Below are 21,231 nucleotides of genomic sequence, written 5' to 3' on the forward strand. Positions count from 1 at the left end.
TTTTCTTTGTTAAAGTTCAAGAAAACCTGTCTGATTGTGTCTTTTATGATCACAGCATGTAAACAGTTAAACAAACACTCATTCGATTGGCAAATATACCCTTTTAAAAGAAACCTGTTGTGGTCAAATGGGAAGTGGAAAAGAGGGGAGCCATCCAACCCCTCCTCACCTGTTCACCACAACGTGCTGTCTCTGCTTAATTAATTCAAATCTCGCTAAGCGCCTGTTGACTTTTCCCTGATTACTGTTCTTAAAATTTTATCCAACACAGATGTTAAACTGACCAGTCTATAGCTACTAGGAATATCTTTGCACCCTTTCTTGAATAAGAGTTTCAGATTTGCCACTCTCCAATCCTCTGGCACCTCACCCCACCACCATATCTAGGGAAGATTGGATGATTATGGCAACCTCTTCCACTATCTCCACCCTTAATTCCTTTAGCAACTGGGATGCAAGGCATCAGGACCAGGTGACTTATCCACTCTAAGCAGTGGCCAGCCTTTCTAATATATCCTGCCTATCAATTTTCACCACATCCATTATCTCTGCTTCTACTGTTATTTTGTCAGCATCTTCTTCCTTGGTAAACACTGATATAACATGCTCATTAAGTATTATAAAAACAAAAGACTGTGGATTCTAGAGATCTGAAGTGAAAACAGAAAGTGCTGGAAAAATTCAGTAGGCCTGGCAACATCTCTGGAGAAAGAAACACAGTTAACATTTCGAGTCCAGTAAGACTCCAACAGATACTGCCAGACCTGCAGAGTTTTTCCAGCACTTCCTGTTCTTATTAACTCATTGAGTATTCTTGCCTTGCCCTGCACCTCTAAGGATATATCACCCTCTTTGCCCCCACATCTTACTACTCGCTTACTATTTACATGCTGGTAGAAAATGTTTGGCTTCCCATTTTCTGTTAGCTGTCATTCTGTTCTTACATCCTCTCTTTGTCAGTCTTATTTTCCTCTTCACTCCTCCTTTCAACTTATATTTGGCCTGGTTCTTGCTTGAAGAATTCACCTGGCATGTACCATACACCCTCTTTTTTTGTTTCACCATTTTCTCTATCCCTTCTTGTCATCCAAGGAGCCCTGGATTTGGTTCCCCTACCTTTCACCCATGTTTGGAATGTGTGTAGCCTGTATCTGAAACATCTCCTAAAAGGTCATCCATTGTTCCGTTACAGTTTTCCCAGTCAGTCTTTGATTCTATTTTACCCTGGCAAGATCCCCTCTCATCCTATTGAGGTTAGCCCCCTTCCAATTTAGAAGTTTTACTTTAGATTGTTCCATGCTCTTCTCCATTAATAATCTAAACTTTATGTTACAATGATTGCTCTCACCCAAGTATTCCCCCACAGACAACTTGGTCCACTCAGTCCACCTCATTCCTCAACACCAGATCCAACAATGCTCCTCCTTAGCTGGATCAAGAACTTACTAGTCAAGGAAGATCTCCTGAACACATTTCAGATATTCCCTGCCATTCTTAACCTTTCCTTTAATTATCCTAATTGGTATTTAAGTAAGTAAAGTTCCCAATATCTATAGCTCTTGCACATCTCTGATTTTTCTGCAGAGTTGCTCATATATTGCTCTCTCTCTCTCTCTCTCTCTCTATCACTATTTGGAGGCCTATAGAATACCCTTGATACTGTGATTATACTCTTTTGTCTCTTGACTTTAACCAAATGGATTCTGTCCTTGTCCCCCCAGTGACATTCTCTCTTTTCAATGTCTTCCATAATCAGTACTGCCAACCCACGCCATTTTTTTCACTTCCATATCTTTTCTGAACACTTTGTATCCTTGGGTTGGATTTAACACTCCCCTGCTGGTGAGTTTGAAGGCTGGGGTCTTGAAAAATCCGGTTTGTGTCCTGTCTGCCACCTATCCACCTGCCCCTGAACAGTCTCAAATTTAATGCCAGGTGGTGGATTTGGCCATCCCTTCTCTTTGCTGTTCCCTCTCTTGTCTGTTAGTGCCATGATCTGGACTGTAATCCTTCAAGGTGTTGCTACTCCCAACAGTCTCCAATGCTCAGAACCTGTTTGAGAGTGGCACACATCCTGAAAACCCCTTCACCTCCTGCCTCTTTCTACCTCTTCCAGATGGCCACCTATCTACTATCCTGAACTCTCACTGCCTGTTGGGTGACCACCTCCTGGAATGTACAATCCAGGAAACTTTCATCCTCACAGTGATTCCAGCAGCCCCTCAAGCTTGGCAATCCTGAGCTCAAGCTCAAACACTTGGAGACAGGTGGTCCTCCCAAGACACCTGAAGGGTCCTTAAGTTCCCACATGCAATTGCAAGCAACTAGTCACAGCAGCAGCAATGTCCTAGGGCTGATATGATTGGCTTCCTCAGCCATTTTTTTTTGCCAAGTATGATTCTAACCACTGAAGAAGAGTTTTCTGATTCCCATTAACTTTACTAGGGCTCCTTGGAGTCTCACTCAATCAAAAACTGCCTTGTGGTCAAAGGCAATCGCTCCCGCCACATTTCTGGAAGTCAGCTCTTTCGTCTATGTTTGAACCAAGTCTGTAATGAAGTCTGAAGCCATATGATTCTGGTGGAACTCAAACTCGGCATCGTTGATCAGGTTATTGGTAAGTGCCAATTGCCAGCACTGTTGACGGCTTCTTCCAGCCCTTTGCTGTTGATTGAAGGTAGGCTGATAGGGTGGTAATTGGCAGGGTAGGATTTGCATTTCTAATTGTGGACAGGGTATAATTGGCTAGTTTTACACACTATTGGTTGCATACCTGTGTAATAGCCATTTTGTAACACTTTAGCTCAGAGCACAGCTAGATCTGGAGCATAGGTCTTCAGCACAAGAGCTGGGATATATTCGGGGCTCACAGTCTGTGCTGCATCCAGTATATCTAGCTATTTCTTTATGCCAGTAGGAGTAAACCAAATTAACTGGAAACAGGCTTCTGTGAAAGTGAAACCTGAGGAGGAAGTAGAGAAGATTTCTGCAGAAGACTGGATTTCCGGCTGACGATGGTTGCATAACACTTCAGCCTTGTCTTTTGTATTCATATGCTAGGCTCTGACATCAAGGATGCAGATGTTCATGAAGTCTTCTCCTCCCATTAGTTGCTTAATTGTCTGCCACCATTCACAATTGCGTGTGGCAGGACTTTGACCTGGACCACTGGTTATTACATTGCTCAGGTACAAGCATAGCAGTTTCCTGCCACTATTTAGCATGCATGAAGTGAGTTATTCACTGCAGGATTCCTAGCCTCTGATCTGCTCTTGTAGCCATGGTTTTTATATGGCTAGTCCAGTTCAGTTTCTAGGCAATGGTAACCCCCAGGGTGTTGATGTTGGGGGATTAAGTGATGGTAATGCCTTTGAATGTCAAGGGGCAATGGTTAAATTCTCTCTTATTGGAGAAGGTCATCACTGATGATGCACTCGAGCCATTAGCACAATAGCTTTATACTACAGACACCTCATGATTTTGAACACTATCAAATCTCTCAAATTTCTCTTCTCTAAGGAAACAACAGCTTCTCCAATCTATCCAAGCAAGTGAAGTCCTTTATCCCTGCAACAATTCTGATAAATCTTTTCTGCACCCTCTCTAAAGTCATTGCATGTTTTCTACGGTGGCCAGAATTGCACACAATATTCCAGTTGAGGTCCAGTTGAGTGTTTTGTAAAGGTTCATCAAAATTTCCTTGCATTTGTGTTCTATGCCTCTATTTATAAAGCCCATGATTCCTTGTGCCTTTTTAACCACTTTCTCAATAACTGTGTTAATAGAATCTAAATTTGTTGGTGGAGTCAAAACCAAGGCACAGAGCTTTTTCTTTACTAAGAGAATTTATTAACTTTGTTCAGTCTGATACCTATCCTCTCCTCATTCCCCACCGCAGTGTCCCAGCAGTCCCCTATTTCTGTCATCAAAGTACTTAATTAAAAAATACCCTTCATCTGTGTATCTTAACAATATAAACAATAAAATTAACATACTATTAGCAGATACCCCTTTCTTTCTTTAAGTAATAAACTTTATAACACAGTCAAATAATTTCAAAACTAATCGAAGAAAAATTGATTTTCCACATTTCATATAACCCATCATGGTATAAGATGCCCCTCTTCTAGGACCTCCAACAATTTCTTTAAGCAAGCATTCCTTTTTGTAAAACAGTCCAATAATTGGTGACTTGCATCGACCCATCTTATCTTAGAGATCTCTTTTCTCTCCAACTTTTTTTTATGGCAGCAAGGTCAAACCTTAACCTTTCATTAGTGATATTCTTTGTTGAATGTACATTATTCCATACAGAATGGTTATCTACATAACATCCAATGGGCAAACCTTTTGCAGAATGCCCCTTGTATAGGATTTCCCTGAAAAGATGGATGGGCAAATTGCCAATGTAGCTTTAAAACAATTTGCTTTTTTTTCCTTTAAACTCCTATCCCCTGATGTCATCAGCACTTCTTTAACATCAGGATTAGAAATGTAAGGTCTTGTTAAGGGGATACAATAGTGTCCAGCTTGTGTAAACCATAAATCTACAGAGAAAATAGCAGGACAGCTGAAATGGCCTTCAGATATCTGGACATTTTTAATTCAAGAGCGGGACAACTTAAGAGGTCTACTCCATGCTGCCTCCCAATGTGTCCCTGAATTATAGGCAGACTAAGGCAGCCATCCTAAGTGCCCACGAGTTAGTCCCGGAGGCATTTCACCAACAATTCCAGAATGCTCATAAAAAGCCCACACAAACTTACATCAAGTTCGAACAACTGAAGCAAATAGTGTTCGAGCAATGGGTAAGATCCCTAATAATCCCACACACCTACAAGGAGTTGCATGAGCTAGTACTGTTGGAGGAATTCACAAATTGCCTGTCCTCCAACTTGCAAATACACCTAGAGAAGCAGGGAATACTCACAGCTAGGAATGCAACCGTCAGAGCAGACAGCAATGATCTCACTCATGGGCCTGGAAACTCAGGCAGGCCCTTTCCAAACCATTCCCATGAGCATTACAAAGATAGGAAGGGCAACCTAGATAGGAAAACTTCCCACCCAGAAAAGAAAACACAAAAGAGAGTGCAAAAAGCCCCCCCTGTAGCTTGAAAGGAGAATTCCTGGAGGACGGTGTGTTCTCGTTGCAACGCAATATGCCATTCCAAACCTGAATGCTGGAGATTGTGAGGCAAGCCAGTTGGCCTAGTAGGACTTCACATGAGTAGTACCCCAAAGGGCGTCCCAATGGGTAGTGCAGCAGAGCAGGCAGAGCCTCTCACGTTAGAAAATTACCCATCGGAGGATATGGTACTATGTGTGTCTGCAACCTCCCATAAGGTACACCTACAGTGTGACCTTGTTTCAGGCCCTATTACAGTAGGGATTGTCCCTGCCCTATCAGTACCAAGAGTCGATTTCCTCCTTGCAAACAATTTGGCTGGGAGAAAGGTGTTAACCAGCGAAGAAAAGAAGCTGAAGTCAGTCAGCAGAAATCTGTAGGTCAGCATAAAGCTGGAGAAGGTCCAGAGGCCCAAAAGGGTGAAATAGCACCCATGGACCTCAAGCAAGAGCTGCTCAAAGATAGCTTGGCCAAAGCCAGGCCAGCAAAATTAAAAGAGCTCCAGAAAAGACCCCTAGAATCTGAAATAGATTCACCAAGTATCCCAGAGTTAAATAGGGGCCAGAGAAGTCCTAGAGCAGGGAAAGAAATAGTGAGGGAGATACCCACATAGCTGAAGAGCCAGAAAGAAGGCAAGTTGTTAAGCCCAGAAAGGAAAAGTTAAGGGCTTGCCTGAAGTATGGCTAGCAGAATCCTTCTTTCCAGCATTAAATAGGGACAAAGGGAGTTCCTAACTCAATAAGCAGGTAGGAAGTGAGATGCCTCCCCCAGTCAAAAAGCCACGATGGAGTGTAACCATAACTGCACCCCCAATTGAGAGCAGAAGTGTTCCAGGGGACTTGGAACAAGACAATGCCCACTCCCAAGCTAAAGGAACCAGCTAGGAGGCCATTGATTGGCCTGGCCGGTAGCATTATGGTGAATTTAATTGTAAAGCAGAAAAGTTCTCAAATTGGCCCAGAAAGAGTGAGGGTGATGCCTCACATATTTGAAAAGCCACCAGGAGGTACAGCAAGAGCTAACCAATCTCCAGAGAGCAGCAGTGTCCTAAAAGACACAGAACCTATCATGCAGCTGACCAGCAGAGGGTCCCCAGCCAGGTTGGACCCCATGCTCACCCATCATAATACAGAATTGCAAGGTGACGTGACAGAGTTAACCAGCAGATTTAAAATGATCCATAAACCCCCACCAAGGTACAGCACTGTAGCCATATCTGGTATGGATCCAGGAGAGGACCCTGCCAGAAGGCCATCTTCCTATCGTCCAGGACCAGAAAAGCTGATCCAAGTTTGGAAGCCAACTGCCCGCCTGTTGTCATGTCAACCCAAAGCACCTAGCACCAGAAGCTGGAACTCTCCAGTTGTGCTAGTACCCGAGCTGGATCCCGGACCAGAATCCCCTAAAGAGGCCAAGGTCCCTTTAAAATACCCCACTCTCCTGGACCTCAGCCTAATCCCAGTCCCTGGGTCCGAACAGCTGAACCCACAGGTTACCAAAGTGAGCAGGCAGGAGCTAAGCTGGACAAGAGCAGCTCAGCCCTATGATCCCAGGGCCTGGCACACACAGAGTGAGATGTTCAGCACTCCCCTGTGGATCACGCAGAGCATCTTGACCATCACTCACTCCCTAAGTTCTAAGCAGCCTGAAGAAAACCCCCCAGACCCTTGTAAGCATACTCAATCAGGAGGTTGGAATGCCTGATGCCCAACAGAGGGAAATCAGAACTCTAACCCTGAATAAACTTCCCCTTGCAGATGAATTTCCAATCCTCCCAACTCACCTAAAACTTCCCTAAGCCCAGTACCAGACAATATTGATGCAGACCCCTTCTCCTGGGTTTAAACCACAGAAAGAAAATGCAGCAGGGAACTGCAATTGCCCCTGCTAACTGTGTGTCTGATGTGCCAGTATGAATGAGCGAATGCGTATATACCTCTTCACTTCCTATTCTTCCTTCCCTAAGACCACATTAAAAAAAATAAATAAAATTAAGTATTTTCTCCAATGGTAGAGGCTTGTCATGCCCAGGAGACAGGAAGGAACATATATGTTTATATCATCCTGGCTACCACTCACACAAATGGAATTTCTAGCCTTCAGAAAACAGCAAGGACCTTGTTATCTCTAAAGAGGCACTAATGCCCTAGTAACTGCATAAATTAAATTCCAAGGAAATGCACAAATATCCTGTACATTTCTAAGGCAGGGCTCTGGCCAATGGAGACAATAGGTCTGCGAGGACAAAGGGACCCTGAAACTGTTAAACTGATTAATGGATGAAACATCAATCATCTGAAGAACCCAGACCAAGAATATACATTCTTTGTCCAAACCAAGGAGAAGAAGTGGGAGTTATGTCTCATGAGACCCCTCCCCGCAATTCCCACCCCCAAGCTGCTAGAACAAGTAATATTGCCTTATGGGGTTGAACAAAGGCAGCCTACCGCCTCCCATCAAGAGAACAGCAGCATAACCAGAGCTCTGTCCAGGTTTAAATTGCCTGGCCCTCATCTACACTGTTTTCTACTGGAACGTCTGAACAGCAATACCAGTGACTACTGCAGGACTGACATATCAAACGGTGCTTCTTCCATTGTAGAAGTCAGTGCTCCTGGAAAAGTAGGCCCTGCATCAGTTTCAGCCAGCTAACCCCTCTGAAGGAATACACCACATTAGATTTTTGATTCTGGACTCTGGACTCACGTGAAACAATAATTCTTATTTTGTCTGTGGTCTTTGCCCTGCAACTCTTTCCCTCTTTCCCTCATCCCGGGGGTAGGGGGAAACGTTGTGAACCCTCTTCCCGCGTTTTGAGTGTGTGTAAAATCTTATTTTACTGCATCTGGTGTTTGCTGTGGGGTAATTAATAGAGGATTAGATCACTCCAAAACTGAAGGGCTGGAAAAAATATGCCACCACTTAAAAAGGGGAAATCAAAAATCAAAACACCTTTTTGTTTACGAACAGGTGGTGAGAGGAGAAATACTGAGGAAGGATATTGGCTTGGAAAATCATGATATGGGATTTGTTTGGGTAGAGATAAGAAGCACCAAAGGCCAGGAAACATTGGTGGGGGTTGTCCATAGGCCCCCAAACAGTAATGGAGATGTAAGAGAAGGAATTAAGCAGGAAATTAGAGATGCACGCAATAAGGGTACAACTGTATTCATGGGTAACTTTAATCTACATTTAGATTGGAAAAACCAAAACAGCAATAATACTGTGGAGGAGGATTTCCTGGAGTGTGTACGTGATGGATTTTTAGATCAATAAGTTGAGGAACCAAGTAGAGAGCAGGCTATCCTAGATTGGGTATTGTGTAATGAGAAAGGTTTAATTAACAATCTTATTGTGTGGAGTCTCTTGGGGAAGAGCAACCATAAAATGATCGAATTGTTCATTAGGATGGAGAGTGAAGAAGTTGAATCCAAAACTATGTTCCTGAATCTAAATAAAGGGAATTATAAGGGTATGAGGCACGAGTTGGCAATGATGGATTGGGGAACTTTATTAAAAGAGTTGACAGTGGATAGGCAATGGCTAATATTTAAGGAGCGTATGCATGAATTACAACAATTATTCATTCATGTCTGACACAAAAATAAAACAGGAAAGATGGCTCATCCATGGCTTACAAAAGAAATTAGGGATGGTATTAGATCCAAAGAGGAGACATAGAAAATTGCCAGAAAAAGCAGCAAGCCGGAGGATTGGGAACAGTTTAAAATTCAGCAAAAGTGGACAAAAAGATTGATTAAGAAGGGGAAAATGGAGTATGAGAGTAAACTTGCAAGGAAAATAAAAACTGACTGTAAAACCTTCTATAAATATGTGATGAGAAAACGATTAACAAGAACAAACATAGATCCCTTACAGTCAGAAACAGGGGAAATTATAATGGGGAACAAAGAAATGGCAGAAGAATTGAACACATATTTTTGTTCTGTCTTCGCACAAGAGGACACAAATAATTTCCCAGAAATGTTAGGGAACCAAGGGTCTAATGAGAGGGGGGAATTGAAGAAAATCAGTATTAGTGAAAAAAATGGTGCGAGAGAAATTAATGGGGTTAAGGGCTGAAAGATCCCCAGGGCCTGATAATCTATATTCCAGAGTACTAAAGGAAGAGGCACTAGAAATATTGAATGCATTGGTGGTCATCTTCCAAAATTCTATAGACTCTAGAACAGTTCCTACAGATTGGATGGTGACAAATGTAACCCCACCATTTAAAAAAGGAGGGCGAGAAAAAGCAGGGAATTACAGACCAGTTAGCCTAACATCAGTCATGGGGTAAATGCTAGAGTCTATTGGAAAAGACATGGTAACAGAACACTTGGAAAGCATTAATGAGATTAGACAATGTCAGCATGGGTTTATGAAAAGGAAATCATGCTTAATTAATCTACTGGAGTTTTTTGAGGATGTAACTAGTAGATTAGATAAGGGAGAACCAGTGGATGTGGTGTATTTGGATTTCAAGAAGGCTTTTGATAAGGTCCCACATAAGAGGCTAGTGGACAAAATTAAAGCACATGGGTTTGGGTCCCAAGCATCACAGATGCCAGTCTTCAGCCAATTTGATTCACTCCATATATACATCAAGAAATGGCTGATGGCACTGGATAGTGCAAAGGCTATGGGCCCTGACAATATCCCAGTACTGAAGACTTGTGCTCCAGAACTTGCCGCACCCCTAGCCAAGCTGTTCCAGTACAGCTATAACACTGGCACCTATTCGGCTATGTGGAAAATTGCCCAGGTATGTCCTGTACACAAAAAGCAGGACAAATCCAACCCAGCCAGTTACCACCCCATTAGTCTACTCTTGATCACAGTAAAGTAATGAAAGGGGTTATCAACAATGTTATCAAGCACACTTGCCTAGCAATACCCTGCTCACTGACACCCAGTTTGGGTTCCGCCAGGGCCACTCAGCTCCTGAACTCATTACAGCCTTGGGTCAAACACGGACAAAAGAGCTGAACTCCCGAGTTGAAGTGAGAGTGACTGCCCTTGACATCAAGGCCGCATTTGACCAAGTGTGGCATCAAGCCCTAGCAAAACTGGAATCAATGGGAATCAGGGGGAAAACTCTCCGCTGGTTGGAGTTATACCTCACACAAAGGAAGATGGTTGTAGTTGTTGGAGGTCAGTCATCTCAGCTCCAGGACATCACTGCAGGAATTCCTCAGGGTAGTGTCCTTGGCCCAACCATCTTCAGCTGCTTCATCAATGAACTTCCTTCCATTATAATGTCAGAAATACTTAGGCTGACAAGTGGCAAAGAGCATTCGTGCCACACAAGTGCCAGGCAATGACCATCTCCAAAAAGAGAGAATCTAACCATCGCCCCTTGACATTCAATGGCATTACCATCACTGAATCCCCCACTATCAACATCTCGAGGGTTACCCTTGACCAGAAACTGAACTAGACTAGCCTTATAAATACTGTGTCTACAAGAGCAGTCAGATGCTAGGAATCCTGCAATGAGTAACTCACCTCTGACTCTCCAAACCCTGTCTACCATCTACAAGGCACAAGTCAGGAGTGTGATGAAATATTCCCCAGTCACCTGGATGAGTGCAGTTCCCACAACACTCACGAAGCTTGACACCATTCAGGACAAAGCAGCCCATTTGACTGGCACAACATCCATAGACATTCATTCCCTCCACCACCGATGCACAGTAGCAGCAGTGTGTACCATCCACAAGATGCACTGCAGGAATTCCCTAAGGCTCCCTAGACAAAACATTCCAAACCCACGACCACTACCAGCTAGAAGGACAAGGGCAGCAGATAGATGGAAACACCACCACTTGAAAGTTCCTCTCTAAGTCACTTGCCATCCTAATGTGGAAATATATCACCATTCCTTCACTGCCGCTGGGTCAAAATCCTGGAACTCCCTTCCTAACAGCACTATATGTGTACCTACACCACATGAACTGCAGTGGTTCAAGAAGCAACTCACTACCACCTTCTCAAGAGTAACTAAGGATGGGCAATAAATGCTGGCCCAGCCAGCGAAGCCTACATCCCATGAATTAATTTTAAAAAATCGCTCTCAAAGGGCCATTAACCTGTGGAATTCTCTATGCCAGAGAGCAGTGGAGGCCTGTTCATTAAATGTATTCAAGTCTGAGTTTGGCAGATTTTTGATCTACAAGGGAGTTAAGGGTTATGGGGACAGGAAGGAAAGTGGAGTAATCAGTACTAGCAACCCATCTCATGTCTTTCATTCTCTATCTTTCCTAAACACCTGTATCCAGGAATATTAAGTCCCTAGTCCTGTCCTTCCTTGAGCCAGATCTCTGTTATCACCACATATATTCCCATGTAGCTACTTGTGTCTGCAGCTCATCAACATTATTTACCACGCTTTGAGTGTTAACATATACACACTGCAAACTTAAGTTAGATCATATTATATTCCCACCTAGTCTGACCCCAACTAATACCTTAACATTTCTTACTCTAGTGCTATCTGCCAATCCCAACCCTTTATGCATTTTGTTTCTGCCTTCCCTTGTTATATCCTAGTACTTTTCCCCTGCTCACCAATAGAATGAGCAAACCCCACTGCAAGGACATTGTTGAAATCTAACCCTTCCAGACAATCTCACATTTTCCCACATTATATTCCACGTGCCAAACCTCTGCCCACCCACATAGCCTATCTATATCTCTTTGCAAACTCTTTAAGTCCTCCTCAAAACTTGCTTGCCTAGTTAACTTCAGATCCCACCTCCCCCAGAACTCACCCCAATGTCCCAGGATATCTAATGCCCTCCCTCCTGAACTATCTCTCCAGCCACACATTCATCGACTTAATCCTCCTAGTTCTGCACTCACTAGCATATAGCCACAGCAGCAATCCAAAGGTTACTACTTTGAGGTCCTGCTCATTAATCTCTTTTCTAGCTCCCTAAAATCTGCCTGCAGGATCTCATATCTCTTTCTACCTATGTTGTTTCTGATATGGATCATGAACTCCCCCTTCAGAGGGCTCTGCAGCTACTCAGTAACATCCTTAACCCTGGCACCAAGGAAGCAACAGAACAACCTGGAAACACATCTGTGGCCAATGAAATGCTTGTCTGTTTCCCTAAGTATTGAATCCACAATCACTACTACTTTCCTGATCTTCACCCACTCTCGCTCCCTCTGCCCACTGAGTCACCTGTGGAGAGGAACCATTCAATTCAAGAATACCAATTCGAGAACACAGTGCCCAGATATGGTACAGGAAGTTAAAAGCAAAATACTGCTGATGCTGGAAATCTGAAACAAAAACAGAAAATGCCGGAAAAACTCAGCAGGTCTGACAGCATCTGTGGAAAGAGAAACCGAGTTAACATTTCGAGTCCGTATAATCCTTCTTCAGAGCTAGTACGGAAGTCTTGGCTCCAAGGCATATAATTAGATACCAGGTGTCTAACATCCACAACTGTCTGCAATGACAACTGAATGGCCCCGTTAAAAAAAATACTAAAAATGCCTTTAAACCCAGATCCACATTTGGATTTCACACCAAATACTGAATTCAGGATGTTTTAGGGATACAACACGTCTCAAGGCTGATATCATGCACTTAAGTCCCTGAAGGATGGCTGACACAGTAATGTTTCCCGATGAAGTGTTGGATGCGCTCTTGTGTACTAACCCTGACTGCAGGCTTCTAACTTACCGTCATTTTCATATTCCATGCTCATAGTCCCTCCAGTATCTATCACCAGAACACGAGTCTCATTTCGGTTGTCCGCCCACCGGCGTTGGCGCCTCTGTTCATTAACACTGGCGACGGCCGGTCGGGGCACATTCGGTCGATCGCGAGCAGCCGAGCTTTCCGAGTCCAGCCTGGTGTTGGACAGCGCGCTGGAGAGCGATGAAATGCTGCAGCTGGAATCGGAGCTCGGGACAGTGACCTTCTCCGCCATCAGAGCAAGGGCAGACTGAGGAACCGGGAGAAGCAAAAGGAGGAAGTGTAGGCAGAGCCAATCAGACCATATACTGCCGGCAATATACATTCAATAACACTCCTTCTCTCATAATACACCGTGTCTTCAATCTTAGGTCTAAGGGTCATAGTCTAAAAATTAGAAATGAAAACAAAATATGCTCAATAAATCTGGCAGCATTTAAATGTTAACTCTGCTTCTCTCACAAATGATGCCAGACATGCTAAGTATTTCCAGCATTTTCTGGTTTTTTTAAGATTTCCAGTATCTGCTGTATTTTGCTTTAAGACTAAAAATTAGAGCCAGGTCTTTCAGGAGTGAAATTAAGAGACAGTCCTATGCACAAAGGATGGTAGAAGTTTGGAATTCTTATCCGCAAACAACAATTAATGCTAGATCAATAGTTAAATTTACAACTGAAATTGATAGATTTTTATTAATCAACAGTATTAAGAGATATGGGACAAAGATGGGTATGTGGAATTGGGTCACAGGACAGGCATAATCTCACTGAATTATGGAGCAGGTTGGAAGGACTAAATGATCTACCACTGTTTTAATGTTTTACCTTATGAATTCCAGTTGCTGTGCCTCTGATCTGCTTCTCAGTTGCTTAAATTTTCAGGTAACTTTGACTAGTTTATAGCTCATTTTCCACTGCTGCTGTTGCCTGCTGTCCTGTAACTAGCCAACTGGTTTCTCAACTTCAGCTAAGTCTGGTTTCCTGCCCAGAATTTCATTTTCCCATGCCAAAGCCCCTTTCTTCACCATCTCTGAATTTAACGTTGACCTCCAATTTCACAACTGCCACTCTGTCCCGAGATTGCTTTTACACACACCACATGATCCTTCACATTGCTAGTGACGCCCATATCCCCTTAAAGAATAAAGAAAAAAAGTATCCTGCCTCCTAAATCCCAATCCCCAGTAGACTAAAGGAGAATGGGGAAGAGAAAAGAGGAGTCAAATAACAACAAAAATGAAGCTCAATGTAGGAGACAAAAATTTACACTGAGGAACAAGTAGTCACAGGAACAGAAACAACTGAATAAAAAGAAACTTATTGGATATGAAGGGGCACGCAATATAAAAATGCAAAATAATCATGATGGTAAGGTTCAGATGGAGATGGTAAGAGTTTATTTTTCTTTTTTATGAGATGTGAACAATACTGGTAAGACCGCTTTTATTGTCCGTCCCAAGTTTTTCTTGAAAGGTATTGACAGGCCCTTTCCTTCACCATGACATCCTTTTAACAATGTCTATCCCATAATGGTGTTGGATACGGAATTCCTGGATTCTGGCCCAGCAACAATGTAGAGATCATTAGGAATGTGAATTTTGCAGTAATGCACATGAAGACAATTAGAATGCAAGCAATTATGTTGTGTAAAATACTTCCCCTTACTTTTTGATATTACGTCTTGTAGAATCACAATGTATCTCTAATTCAGGACGGAAAGGGAACTTCAGCGGACTGTGCTCCCGCAATATTGCTGTTCTTGTTGTTCTTCATGGTATAGGTTGCAGCGGAAGGAGATACTATCAAAATAACCTTGGTGAGTTACTGTAGCCACAATACAGTAAAGAGGGTGGATATGGAATCTAGTTGCAAGGGTATAAATCAAGTCCTGGATGCTGTCAGTGGATCTTTTTCAGTGGCTGTGGCTGCACCACAACGGAGGTGGATTTTTCCCTCATCAGGCGGGCTCAGCAGGGGCGGGCAGGGGCTGTCGGGGAAGTCGGTCACTGCCCGCGATCAGGGCCGGACCACGATTTCATGCCAGCGGGCCAATTAAGGACCGCCCAGCGTGAAACGCGCACGGCAGTACTCAGCGGTGTCTGTGTGATGGGGGGAGGAGGGCGAGCACGAGCTTCGTGCATGCGTACAAAGGCGTACTTGAAAATCTCCCTAAAGCATCTCTGTGCCTCAAGGAGATGAACATTTTTCAAAATAAAAAATAAAGGCTTCTAAAATGTTATAAAACATGTCCCCTAATCTGTAATGTTGGACAGGTAGCGAAAAATAACATTTAATTACATTGTTACCTTAATAGGCCTTTTAATTGTCAGCGGGTGTGCTGTCATTTTACGCTCTAGAGGTTCAGGCCTGCACTCGCCCACTCAGCAAAAGATTCAGCCCAGGCAGTTGGTGAGTATTACATTACGCTCCTAAATTGAGATTTGGAGATAATGGAAAGGCTGCAAGGGGACCCGAATGTGACACTCATTCACATTCTCTGCCCATGTAGCAATGATGTTGAAATGGTTGCTTCAGTTCGGGTTCTGGTCATTGATGGCACTTAGGTAGCGGAGTCAGTAATACTGCTGTTGCTGGAGGGAAAAAAAGACAGCGGGGCTTTCTCTTATTTGAGGTGGTCATTAGCTGGCACTTCTGTGACATAAATATTACTTGACCTTCTGTTGGTCCAAGGGTTGAACTGCATCCAGGTTCTGTTATAGGCTGGCACAGGCTACTACATGAGCTATGGAGAAGCAAATGGAGTTGAACAGTGTTGAATCATCAGTGAACCACTCCACTTCTAATCGTATAATAGAAGGAAGGTCATGATGAAACAGCCGAGATGGTTGGTCCACAGGTTCTTCTATTAAGAACCCCAATGGTGATGGCCTGGGACTGTAACGACTGGCATCTGACACAAAAAAAATGGCCACCTGCTTTGTGCCAAGCTTAATTGGAGCCACTGGAGGTTTTACCCTTTGTCCCATTTTACCTGGATTCCTGGGTGCTATATGCTGTGTTATTAATGAGAATAGGCTCAGAGTACCTTAGTCTTACCCTGAAGCAATACCTGAGCCATTGCAGACAGGTCAGCCTAATTTTCTTCTCATTTTTGAACTTTGTAGAAATTATTTACAATGGAGTGGTTTTCTAGGTCACTTCAGATACCAGCAAGACTAAGCCACATAGTCTGGGACTGGACTTACGTGTAGGCCAGATCAGGAGGCAGATCCCTTCCCTAAAAAACTAGTGAATTATCTGGGATTTTACAACAGTTACCATGATTATTTATGGGCTGGCACCAGAAAAGTAATCAGATGTATTGTTGAAACCAATTTCACTATTTGCTAGAATAAAAGCAAAATGCTGCGGACACTAGAAACCTGAAAAAAAAATGCTGGAAAAACTCAGCAGGTCTGTTAGCATCTGTGGGGAGAGAAACAGAGTTAATGTTTCAAATCCATATGACTCTTCTTCAGAGCAGATCTGAAGGAAGAATCATATGGACTCAAAATGTTAATCCTGTTTCTCTCTCCACAGATGCTGTCAGACCTGCTGAGTTTTTCCAACATTTTCCATTTTCATTTCGCTATCTGCTATGGTGATATCTGAACACATGGGGAGAAATTTAACCTGAAAAGGTGCAGTTGTGGGCAAAGGGGTGGATAGGCACATACGGGGCTTAAAAAGGAAAGAATATCGGCTAATTGGGAACTAGAAATGAAACCCACTGACTTCTGCACTTAACCGGTGTGCATTTCAAGGCACATGGGGAAACTTGGTTGTGTCAGGCAGGTTGGCAATTTAAAAATGGAGGGAGCCAATTGTCTGAAGATGTACCCCTGCATTCTGGCTTGACTTGCCAGTTTCTCAAGCTGTCCCAGCAAGGTAAGGGCACAATGAGATTGTAATTAACATAGCCTGGAAAGCCTTTAAATATTGATCCAAGATGCCTGTTGCTTCACCTAAGTGAAATGATTTTGCTCACAGGATGTTTTCTAAGGGTTTTCCAAGACTTTGGAGGAATTCTTCTACTATCTTTGACTTCTTTTTGACTTTTTAGCTTCCCTGCTGACAGTCTCCACAGCAGCAAGCAAGCAACATGTACAACTCTACCTTGGATCTCTAGTAAGGAGCAAAAGGAGCAGCATCAGTAGCAGAAGCAACACCACAGGAGTAGCAGCTGTCTTCTCCTGAGCCACCTGCCACTCCAAAAGCAGAGGAGATGAACACAGGCCTCCAAGTTCACAGGATGTGATAGTTTACGGATTATACGATGCTTGGGAGTGTTGTAAACCACGAGGAGGACAGTGTAGAACTTTAAAAGGACATAGCCAAAGTTGGTGGAGTGGGCAGATAGGTGGCAGATGAAGTTTAATGTAGCGAAGTATGAGGTGATGCATTCTGGTGGGACAAACATGGATAGACAATATAGAATAACGGGTGAAATTTTGAAGGGGGTGCCAGAGCAGAAAGACCTGGGTGTATATGTACATAGATTATTGAAGGTGGCAGGACAGGTGGAGGGAGCAGTTAATAAAGCACATAATATAGTGGGCTTTATTAATAGGGGCATAGAGTACAAGAGCAAGGAGGTTATGCTGAATTTTTGTAAGACACTCATTTGACTTCAGCTGGAGTATTGTGTACAGTTCTGGGTGCCACATTATTGGAAGGATGTGAACACATTGGAGAGAATGCAGAAGAGGTTTACAAAAATGGTTCCAGGGATGACAAACTTCAATTACAAAGATAAATTGGAGAGGTTGGGACTGTTCTCCTTGGAGAGAAGAGGCCGAAGAGGAGATTTGATGTAGGTGTTCAAAATCATGAGGGAGCTGAAGAGAGTAGATAAGGAGAAGCTGTTCTCACTGGTAAAAGGATCAAGAACAAAATGGCACAGATCTAAAGTGATTTACAAATGAAAATGTGATGTGAGAAAAAACTTATTCACACAATGAGTGGTTCGGGTCTGGAATGCACTGCCTGGAAGTGTGATGGAGGCAGGTTCAATCAAGGAATTCAAGAGGGCATTAGATGATTATTTGAATTGAAATAATGTGCAGGTGTATGGGGAAAAGGCAGGACAATGGCACTAGGTTATAATTCTCATTTGGAGAGCCTTGCAGACACAACAGGCTGAATGGCTTCCTTCTGTGCCATTAAAATTCTGTGATTCTGTGATACCCCCGGACATTGCTGACATTTGCCTCTTTCCGCAAGACCTCTTGCCCAGTGCACCAAGTGGGCACGTATTGTCAGTGGCAGTCAAGGTCACTTCATTCCTTAATTTCTTCACCTCCAGCTCCTTCCAGGGATCTGCTGGTGAAATCTGCAGAATTTCACAATCTGCTGTGTACAAATGCATCTCCCAGGTGACCAATGTCATGTATGCCATGACCACTATTTATGTCCAATTTCAAATTGATGAGGCCGGACAGATTAAGACAACCCTCAGATCTTCTGCAAAGGCTGGGTTACCATAAATCAAAGGAGTCATGACTTCCACACATGCGGCAATCAATGTGTCTTGAGATCATCCAGGAGTATTTGTTAATCTATGGGATTCCATGATATTAATGTTCATCTTGTATGTAACCACAAGAAGAAAACCATGTATTCATGTCAAGGTATCAAGATGTCAAATCTCCCATAGACCTTCCAAGCTCTAAGCAGCCTCAGCGATGGCTCTTTGGAGACCAAGAATATCCCATAGGGACGTGACTTAAGACACCTGTGAGGAAACTACCACTGATCCACAGGAAAGGTACAGAGAAACCAAGGGAGCACTGGTTGTTCATTAAGAAAGCCATTGGACTGCTGAAGATGTGATTCAGGTGCCTGAACAGATTTTGTGCTACCCTTCAGTATGCACCAGCAAGGGTGTCTCGAATGATAATGGTGTGCTGCGCTTGCACAACATAACAAAGCAGGCTGAACTGGAGCTGCAAGAGGAGAGAGCGGATGAGCCTGTTGTATCTTCAGAGGAGGAGGAGAAGCAGCAACAGGAGGAGCAGGAGCCTGATGTGGCCATGGTCCCTGCAGCTGTAGCTGCCAATAATGCTCATGTCAGCCTCATACAGGCAAGATTCAGCTAACCTGAAGCTGTGCAACCATGTGGCTCACCAATGCTGAACCCACAGCACCCCTCTCCCAATGTGACACAAAGCATCCTGAGTCAATAATCCTTCCATACCAACTGTTCATCTTCTACTCCTGCTATAGCAAGTATCTTAAGGCTGCTGTCCACTTGGCATACACTTGGCAACAATGGAGATGACTGGATAATGGAGATTTGAAATAAAGTTTATGGCGCATAAACTAGAGGCAGATTTCTTATTCCTCTGCTCTGACTGCCGAGATGCTCATGATTGATGTCCTCTTGGTTTTGGAGCTTGTGAGAGCCTGTTAAATACTGCTTCACTTGTACATATGCAGAGATAGACAAGGTCATTGGAACAGGAGGCAGCATTTGTGGCTCTGCCTGGTGGTTGGGAGTGTTATGATATGGCAGGTGGTATTTGCCTGGCTGACCAAATCCTAAAGGGAAACTTAGCCAAGCTATCATAATGATTTTGCAATTTGCATTTATTATGAAAATGTATGTATGCTGAAGCCAGAAGTAAAGAGTCCACTACTGCCTTTGGAGATTTTAAAGATTAAATTAAAATGTTTATTAACAAAATAAAATATAAATACACAAGATTCCAGTTACATAGTTAAATTTAGCTTTCCAACACTTCCCAAAAGATTTCTACTTAACTATACTCCCAGATAAACACCCTTCTCAGGCAACTGCCCAAATAGATTCTTAATCTATAAACTATCCAGTAATATTACCACAAGGTTGCTATAAGGGAGGTATTTCACAGCTTCCCTTTCCCTCTCACTTGACAATGGAATTCCAAGGTTTTTAACAAAATCTTGCTTACTGGAACAATCAAATACTTCTCTGGGGTGGCTAGAGGTTGCTTTTTCACAGGTCTGTTTCACACTGTCCACCTTTCAAGATCTCACATGGCCATTCCCAATACAGTTTTCCATCTTTCTTTTAATATATTTTCTCCCTTTTGATCTGTAAATCACATTAATTCACCTTTGCTTTGGAAGTTACTTTTCCCAGAATATAAAAATCTTTAAGGTTGTCATTATGGCCAGCACTTTCAAGGAAATAAACTTAATAACCTTGCCTTATCTATGTTGCCCGTTGTAAAACCTCTTTACTTGTCCACTTGAAAATCACACAATATTTCAACTTATCTACAAATACAAACTCCATTCATATTGCGTCTACTGGGACTTCATCTTGGTTCACCCACCTCCATTTCAAAATGTCTGTTTTTACATTTAACCCCTTTGATGATTCAAATCATGTAGTCTGACCATCTTTATTTTTATTAAACTAGTCACACACACACACACACACAACACAGCCCCCACAAGCCTGCCTTAAAGTGTCCCACAGTAGTATTAGGAAAAAAATGAGATGTCCCTAATGTAAGGAACAAGGTTGGAGAAGGGGGAGCACCTTGAGCAGAATTCCTGCTTTCATGTGCCTTTTCTCCATCTTCCCTCTCATGACGCACCCCACTTTCCTGCTGGCCAAGACTGGAGAGTATTTTACTGCACTTCTGTGAGGTGCTGAATGGCCTAGGCAAGATTTTCCTCCACTTTATTTATGCTTGCAGGCTGTGTGTGCAGGCTTTTGTTGAGGGCCAGCATGCACTCATAAAGTTATAGAGTAATTTACAGCATAGGAGATAGCCATTCAGCCTTCAACTCTATGCCAGCTCTCTGTGGAGTAATTCCGTCAGTCCCATTCTCCCACTCTACTCCCCTTGTCCTGCAAGTTTATTTCCATGAAGTGCCTATCCAATTTCCTTTTGAAATCATTGATCATCTCTACTTCCACCACCCTTGAGCACCGAGTCCTAGATCATTATCACTTGCTGTGTAAAAAAGTTCTTCTTCACATTCCCCCTGCATCACTTGTCTAAAACTTTATATCTGTGCTGTCAAGTCCTTGAACAATCAACTAATGGGAAAAGTTTTTCTTTATCTACCTTATCTAAACTTCGTTCCAAAGAGAACAACTCCAGCTTCTCCAATTTAACCTTGTAGCTAAAATCCCCACAACATTTATTTGCCCCTGCGACTGAGGCTCCATGTTGGTGGCCATCTTTCCATGGATGTAGACATCTGTGCAAAGGCCTGAAATATCATGGCACTCAGGTTGAAGATGGTCTACTCCAATGGTGTGTGCTGCTTCTGGAAATGCCTACTGAACTTCATAGATTTTCTCTCGCTTCTCCAGAAGAATCTGCTTGGTTGATAACTTCTGATGCTTGGCATCTGTGCCAGCTGAGCAAAGCCTGGAAGGCCGTTCACATT

General features: G+C 43.1%; 1 protein-coding gene across 1 annotated transcript in view; it reads right to left on the minus strand.

Annotated features, from left to right (window-relative positions):
- The window catches only part of LOC121292343 (60 kDa lysophospholipase-like), a 119,224-nt gene extending 105,356 nt beyond the window's left edge, over nt 1-13,868 (minus strand). The window contains 2 exon segments of the mRNA XM_041214195.1: nt 12,827-13,091; nt 13,791-13,868. Of these exon segments, the coding sequence (XP_041070129.1) occupies nt 12,827-13,091; nt 13,791-13,868 (343 nt within the window).
- Between the last annotated feature and the right edge of the window lie 7,363 nt (nt 13,869-21,231).

The sequence above is a fragment of the Carcharodon carcharias genome, chromosome 20, assembly GCF_017639515.1.
Source record: "Carcharodon carcharias isolate sCarCar2 chromosome 20, sCarCar2.pri, whole genome shotgun sequence".
NCBI lineage: Eukaryota > Metazoa > Chordata > Chondrichthyes > Lamniformes > Lamnidae > Carcharodon > Carcharodon carcharias.